The sequence below is a fragment of the Notothenia coriiceps genome, unplaced genomic scaffold (genome assembly GCF_000735185.1).
Source record: "Notothenia coriiceps isolate Sejong01 unplaced genomic scaffold, NC01 NC01_scaffold00009200, whole genome shotgun sequence".
Lineage (NCBI taxonomy): Eukaryota > Metazoa > Chordata > Actinopteri > Perciformes > Nototheniidae > Notothenia > Notothenia coriiceps.
The window spans coordinates 10,964-19,242 of NW_011341901.1; the positions used below are offsets into that span (position 1 = coordinate 10,964).

Sequence of the window (8,279 nt, forward strand, 5' to 3'; positions counted from 1 at the left end):
GTGTTGAATATGATAATATTGTAGTGTATTCAAGTTAGCAGTTATATCAGTTATCACATGAGCACAGAACATTTACTAGCAACGCCATGCTGTCATATTAGCAACTACGAAGCTACTGCAGTGAAAAAATCCTGTCGCCGCCCATGTTCATTGGATTCGATCTTTAAAATGTATGTGTGTTTTAGGAAGCCCACTTACAAGTTGTAACATGAGATCCATGTCTTGTAACCCCGTCAAGACCTCGGCGTAATATAAGGTGGCTGCTGGTGGCAGGCTCCCAGACATCAGCGCGGAGCTGATCTTCTCCAGCAGAGACATACTGATGCAACTCAGCTCCACGGTGGGGTCACTGTGGTTCTCTGGAGGACAACTCTCTCTGTCCCCGCTGGAGACCCCTCCACACACCCCGACAAATATCGCAGAGGCCACATCGTGAGCCCTTTGGCTGGGACATGATCCCCTCCGCAAACACGTGTAGGCCTCTGTAAGGCAGGCACGGCGCTCTCTGACGGGACCCGGCTCTTTGCTCGCTGTGGGCTCCATGCTGCTACCGCTTCCGCGTGCAGACTGTCATGTGATCTGCGCGGAAGCAGCACTTCAACAAATCAAACAAACGGTTAAATCACAGAGAAATCATACCGGATGTGTGCCATAGAGGCCTTCAAATTAAAACAAATTTCAGCTCGTTTTAGTTTTGTGGACTATTACGTACTGACTAACTGACATATTGTTGGACACGACTTGACTTCTTACAGAACATACATCTTTTGCAAAACGAGCATGGGTTGGGTGCTTTTAATCAAAGGTATCAGCGAGGATTTCATTTTTCGGAAAAATAACTGAATCATGGATTTAAATGTCCCATGACATGGCCATTTCTACTGATCATAATTCCATTGTTGAGGTCTACTAGAATAGATTTACATTGTGCCATTTTCCAAACTCACATTGGTTTCTCATACAGCTTCTCTGTATAGTATGCAGGGCCGTTTCTAGCTTTTTGGGGGCCCTATGCAAGTTGCTGTTTGGGGGCCCTAGTTTTGACAGTTTTTTAAAACTACAATGGGGGGGATTGCGAAGCCTTTAAGATGATCTGTGGAGATGCATCAATCTGTTACACTTTAATAGGAAAACAGGCTAATTTCACGAAAACCAAGCAATTGAAAATGACAAAAAATGATTTAAAAAAGGTAAAAAATAAGGCTCCAAGAGATGCAGCATTTTCTCAACAATGTTTAATTTACGTTTTTCATCTTCCTCAGATGTCACTCATCGTTGGGCTGTCTTAAAAACGCCACTGCGAACACAGGAGGGGGCCAATGAGTGATCGTTGTCGTTTGTGTGTTGTCGAGATTTATGATAGACCTTTTAAACTACAAGAAGATAAGGAGGACTTTTACAAAAAAGTAATAGAGATTTTTGTCCCGAAGGATAGGCAAATGGACTTAATCTTCAAGTCAAGGTTCTTACCTTGACTTGAAGATTAAGTCCATTTGCCTATCCTTCGGGACAAAAATCTCTATTACTTTTTTGTAAAAGTCCTCCTTATCTTCTTGTAGTTTAAAAGGNCAATAACAAATACATGTAACTTTTTTATAACTTTTGTTGTTCATTTATATCTTATTTGACCAGTTAACATTTATTTATTCGTGCATATTTTTTAATCTCTCCAGTTTAAAACAATATTTTTGGTTTACTGTCATTGAAATAATTTCAAACCTGTTTATCCCAATAATTACAAAGGAGTGCCTTGGAAATGTGTGTTTACATAAATTGTGATCAAAACGTTTGAGACCCACTGAGATAACTTAGACTAAAGTGAACTATCTAAACACTCAGAGTCCTTTACCTCACTGAGCTGTAATTATCAGCCTCTCAGTCTGACTGGAGAGGACTCTCCCTCCACATCATTGTAGAAACATCTTCTTATATCCGTTAGCGCAGCTAGCACCAGATGCTAATAACAACAGCGCTGGTACCGGTGCACCCTCCCTCTCTCCCTCGCTCGCTCACTTTGGCTGTGAGCTGCGGGCGCCAGATAAGCCAACATCCCCCACTTTCATCACTTACAGCGCCCATCGTACAGGGCAAATGAAACGTGTAACCGGGGTGAAAAGGGTGTTACATTTACTTAATTATGAATATTGTTACATCAAGGCCGAAAATTAGGATGAGCGCCAACGGTCAAAAATGTTTTTCTACCAGATCTGGCGCCCTAGGCGAGCATCTATAACGCCAGTGCTACGGGCCGGCCCTGCACACCTACACTGTAGCTATGTACAAATGACAATAAAAGCCTTGAATCCTTGAATCTTGAAATGCAGCCCCCACCTCGAGGGAGCGGTCGTGTCTGAAGCCCCAAACGCAGGCTGCCACGGAGACGGGCGAAACGAAGAAGAGCGGCATGAAGACGAGGAGCCAGAAGTAGTCTCCTCTGGCCACGCGGTCGCACACCAACACCTCGAACATCAGCAGCAGGACGTGCAGACCCACCGCGATCAGCATGGCTTTGAACTCCACACATGTCTCCCCTTCAGCCCTGAGGGAGGAGAAATAACAAGAGTCAAATTAAACAAAGATATGGAAGACATTTGGGGCTTTTTGGTGGTGTGAGAAGCGTCAAAATCACCACTGTAAGGCCTAAAATAACTAGTTTACACATATAATAACTAAATGAGACAATGTTGTTTTGAAACTATTCTGTATCTCTTTTATGAATCTTTTATTCCATTATGTGTATTTATTGTGTTCCTTTAGGTTGCCTTCTTATTAAGTGTTAATGATGATGTAATGCACTTTGAATTGCCTTTGTATAAACGTACCTTAGCTTAAAAGTACCAGTTCATACTGACACTAATGAAATGTAATGCTGCATACTTTCATGATTTAGAAAGCGAACCAAACAGACACTTCCCATACAATAAAGCTTAATATATAAAGAAGATATTATAAGCATATAATCAACGTCACAAGACTTACAGATACCGTCTTTTCAATATGTTGCATTACAGTTAGGGGACGTTTTATGCGTTTGATTGCTAAAACAAGAAATGAACACCAGTAAGTTGCCAACTTTTTGGGCTGAATCCACAATATTGTCTGTACATACAGATTCATATCATACATCCAGCTGTGTGTTCTGTATATATTCCTGACTATTAGCATTACTAGCACTAGCATGACACCTGCTATATATAGGTATTATATTAATACAAGCAGAGCCTACTCTAACAGCTGCAAATATTTTCATTGTCACCAAAATCTTACATATAGTCAAATAGAAATTTTTTATAGAAATAGTAAGAATTCATTAAGAACGGGATTTAGTGGAAAAATCTTGTTTTTTCTGCACATATTTTATTATTCTGAGTATTTTGTAATAGTATACTGTACATTGTTTATTTGGTATATGTATATTTCATGTAAATAACTTTCTACATGCCGTGTATTTATAATAGGTTTTTATTTTTGGGTGTTTTTCCTTACAATTTGTTTTCATCAACTGTTTATGTATGCACCATATACACCAAGGCAAATTCATCCTATGTGTACATTCTGATTCTGTTAGCATTTAGGTAACTTTAACAACTACCTTCCTAACTGCTGGTGTTGACATGGAAAATAACTAGATAGCGATTGTTCTGCTTGAGTAACTAAATCATTTATTGTGATGTTTTTCTAGCAGCATGTGTAGCCTTAATGGGATTGAACCACAGTTGCCTCATTAATACCTCACTGCTGACAACTAATCCCCCAATGATGATGTCTGAGAGAGTGCCTACCTGTACTGGGGGTTGTGTGCCCAGACCCCGGTGCCCACAGAGGCCCCGATGATGACCAGCAGCTTCCACAGCCAGATGGGGGTGAACACGGCCCAGTAGCTCCACTGGATGACTCCATCCAGCCTCAGGGAGAGCAGCACGGAGAACAGCAGCAGACACGAGTAGATCAGGAACTTACTGCAGCACAGGGCAGAAGAAAACACTGTGATAAGGACATGTATAAAGTAAAAGCCTATTTGTACCCTTGAGAGGTTTGGAGTTTTCACCGCTAACAGGCATTGAAAGAAAACTCTTGTAAGGTTAATGAAGGATTTTCCTGGATGCAATACAACCTGGAAAGTGTGTGTGGAAAGTTTGGGTGGATCGAACATAAATTCAGGAAGGTAGAGAAGCTTAAATAGGAAAAACGTGCTGAAATTAGAAGGATGGAATAACATAACAGACCAACTTGAAAGCTAGGATAAAGGAGACTGTTGATAGCCTGAATGCAAATAACATAAAAAGGAAAGTATTCTGCATTATGGAAATTAAAATTAGATGGAAAAAAGGTAACCTAGTAGGCTCAAATGTTTCCAAACACAAACCCACTAAGCTAGCCATACCACTGACCTTCCTAAAGTCTACCAAATATTGAGAAAATCTGACTTAATTCACTGAAACTATTTCTTAAACATATTTCATTGGACTGCATTGGTATCCAACAATGGTACGATTAATATTTCGTGTATTTTATATTATTATTACAACTTGTGGCTAGTTTCTGAGCAACCCCTTATCAATACTTTATTTATTGTGAAGTATTACCCTGTGTTTTTGTATTGTGTTAGTGTGGATCCGTTGCTCTTGAGGGCCTGTGAAGCTTAATGTGATACCAGAACTGCATGTGCTACTCTATTAACTAAGAATGGATGCCAAAAAACACATGCAAGTAATTAAAATAATGCAATTATGCTGCAATTCAATACGAAGTGAAGATAGCTTTGCCTAGAAAACCCCAGCTTTAGCTTAGCTAGAATGTTAGCTTGGCCTTATTTAGCCCGATTTGGTTTGTTCGCTTTAGCTACTGTATTTACACTTACTTTATAACAAACATAGCAATCTGTTCATATAGCATACATATGTTTATACAGTTTAACACGTATAAAACACACATCTTCGCCATATTTTCAGACAAGCAATGCTAGCTAACGTTAGCTCCACAGTTAGCTAAAGTGCTAATTACCTGGGATTGAAGTCCTGAAAGAGTCCTCTTAAATTCATGGTGTAAAAAAGTCTGGTTGACTAGCAAACATTAGTTCCCCGTGTTGTTGTTGATGATTCACCGACTCATTTGTGTGCTAAACATGTTAATTTAGGCGGTAGTTGGGCTTTTCTGTTCAGTTTCATTACAGCCCTTTTGCTAGCCCGTGTTTTGTTTTTTTTACCCCAACGGAAATCACGTGACCGCGGACGGATATAGCCGAGCTGTGTCCGAGTCTCCGAGAGTTGACGAATTAACCTTTATTTTATTTTGTATTTATTTATTCAAGAACATATATGAACATCTTATAAGTTGAAGTCAGGGGTAGACATTAATAATAAAAAGATTGGTCGTGCTTTTTACAGTACTATAGCTTCCACAGATGACATTTTTTTATGGATTTTTTGTCAAAGCACTTCAGATATTCATTGCCATCGGGATGTTAAGAGCATTCTATGGAATATAACAAAAAGTGTAGCTGGGTCATTCTACAGAAAAAGTACTCTCATTTACTTTTGCAGACACCAAAATACATGACGTTGACCTAATACTCACATTCATTATCAGGGCCGTTTCTTCCTATAAGCGGGCCCCCGCGGCCACTAGGGGGCCCCCAAGCTGAAAGTATATATTTTTTTTTTTCTTCATCCGAAAAACAAAAAAAGTTACATTCATAAACACAAAGATGAAAAAAATTCGTTGAAGCGGGAGGGCTTGTTGAAAGAAGCCCTCTCCATTATCCTAATACACAGCATTATTGCGTCAAAAACGTATAGAAATGAAGGAGTACAAAGAAATAAAGAAAACAGGAGAAAAAATTTAATAAAAGTTAGGGCAGGAAAACAATAAATGCATATATATATACGAAAACTAGATATAGGGTCATTTTCTGCACATGTCAATAGCGCTATCTTTTTTTGGAAATGGAAATACTATATATACATATATACTTAGGTACACATGTACTTGGCAAATGAATAATAATAATATATGCATAATTGCATAAAAACATTGTGACTTTTCTTACATTCATATGTTCACGCTGTGGTTTGGAACTGCTTTTGAATGTTATTAGGCATTTTCTTATGGAAAATGTTGTGCATAATCAGTACTGTTTTAAGCTGTACTATCTCAACACATTTTAATAGATTGAGTTTTTTTAAATAAGGGAGTTGTGTGTTCATATTTACCAACACCACAGAATATTCGTAATACTTTTTTTTGGCATGTTATTATTTTTTGTAGATTTGTTGAGTAGGCTACGTTTTTCCTCATATTTCGGAGCAGTAGTAAAGGTAAGGGAGAAATAGACTGTTATAAAGAGTATCTTTTCTTCAAGAATTTTCTTAGTATGATACAAAATACCTATTGTTTTTGACAGTTTAGTCTGTACATAATTTATATGGTGCTTCCAATTGAGTTTTTCGTCAACAAGCAGTCCTAATGTACATGCACCAACTTTTTCCATCTCGCTATTGTATGATAATACTTATTTTTCCGTTTTGATAACCTCAGACTAGAAGGACCGCAAGTGAATACTTTGTTTAATTAATCTTTCCTAACAAAAAGAGTGATTGTTTAGTTAGTTTAGTGCCTGGCCCGGAGTTCTTTTTAGTCGGCCCCTTAGAGCGGCGGGTCGGGTGCAACTTAAACAGTCTGCCCCCGACCCGACTGTCAGCCGACTTTCCGAGGCAGCCACGCACCAGGGGAGCCCAAAAATCGGACCATAACCCGTGATAGGTCGTTGTCGACCACAAGTTTTTCCCCGCAGAATTATTACGGGGAAAGTGTTCGTCTAGAAACATAATTAACCTGGCCTCCCCTCTCCCACTTGCTCGCCATTTAAAAGTGAAAGGAAAAAATAAAGTTAATGTTGCAACCAGTAGCGTTTTTATACAAAGAGACAACCGGTGCAAGTATTTCATATTTTGGTTGTCGTGAGTACTCGTACACGTCTCGGATCTACCTCAAACGTCATCAGGGAGCAAGAATAATTTGTAGGTACCATCAGGCAACGATATCTTGTGACATCAAAGGTAGAGAGAGTCGTCCGTCTGCGTGTGTTACTGAGGCGCCGCGTAGTATTTGCAGCTATCACTTTCACGTAAGCCTAAGAGCATTTCATCGTGGCGTCAGAGAAGAGGATTCGAGGAAACTTGAGGTAGGGTGAATAGCGGAATGGGGCACTGCAAAGTGAGTCTCCAGTTCCTTTATCCTCCTACTCCCCAATATTAAATCCTACGACTGAAAAATCTAACAGCCTTGCGTGGGACACAGGCTAAAACCAATAACACCCCTCCAGCTTATTTAGTATACAACAAACCAACTAACGTCAAACTTGCGTCTCATCGTCGTACCTACCAGTGGTTTTATTATTTATTCCATGATGACCTCCTAAGTGAAAAATACTGCAGTTCAGCCCGACTGAACTTTGGATTAAAACTTAAAAAAAAAACGTTTTATTTAAGTGATTTCCTCGTGACTAATGTGTATAATACTTATTTTTCCGTTTTGATCAACCACATACACACCAACACACTAAGAAGACCCGAAGTGAATTTCCACCCATATCCATTCAAACTCTTTGCCGACAGCTCTACTCAGTAAGATGTCTTTTGCCACCTTAGACCACTATGTTTAGACGACTCAATTAAGTATAAAGGAACCGATTTGTGTAGATTTTGGACATTTCCTCGTCTATTGATTGGAGAATTGAACTACTTTAGGCTGTTGTTCATCTCGAATTTCATAAAAATAATAAACCATAATGTAATATGTTTCGAATAAACAATCCTTGCAGTGCCCAATGCACATGGTCCTTCTTCTCATTGTGGTCACTGCCATCTGTGGTCACTGTTAAACCTCTTTTGTGATTGTAAAAATTGTTTTTACCGACGTTACCACAGTCTGGTTTATAACCGAAGTCAGTTATAGTTTTCGCAAATCTGTTATGTTGTTATGTAAAAGGGTAAGTTTACAAGTGGGGAATCCCGCAACGTTACTCATGTGATTACTGTCTGAACTTTCTGCGTGCATTTACAACTTCTATTTTACTGTGGAAAATTGGTTTGTTTCGATTCTTCATAGACTGACAAGCGAAGAAACGGTCGACGTGACGGAGTTTATAGAGACACAATGTCCTCCGTGAAGTCTCTGTCATGTAATAAGTTTTTTATTTTCGCAAAACACATCGTTTATTGTGGTTACTGCATTAAAACGCCACATGGGACTGTAAATAACTATAATATCATTATCGT

The 8,279-nt window shown here is 39.1% G+C and overlaps 1 protein-coding gene across 1 annotated transcript; it reads right to left on the reverse strand.

Moving 5' to 3' along the window:
• Positions 1 to 2,292: 2,292 nt before the first annotated feature.
• Positions 2,293 to 5,223, reverse strand: LOC104945148 (transmembrane protein 185A; the record flags this gene model as incomplete). The annotated part of the gene is made up of 3 exons (XM_010770774.1): positions 5,005 to 5,223; positions 3,783 to 3,959; positions 2,293 to 2,539 (listed from the first exon to the last, which is right to left on the reverse strand). Coding segments are annotated over exons 1-3 (462 nt in total), but the record flags the coding sequence as incomplete, so codon positions are not given.
• Positions 5,224 to 8,279: the final 3,056 nt, after the last annotated feature.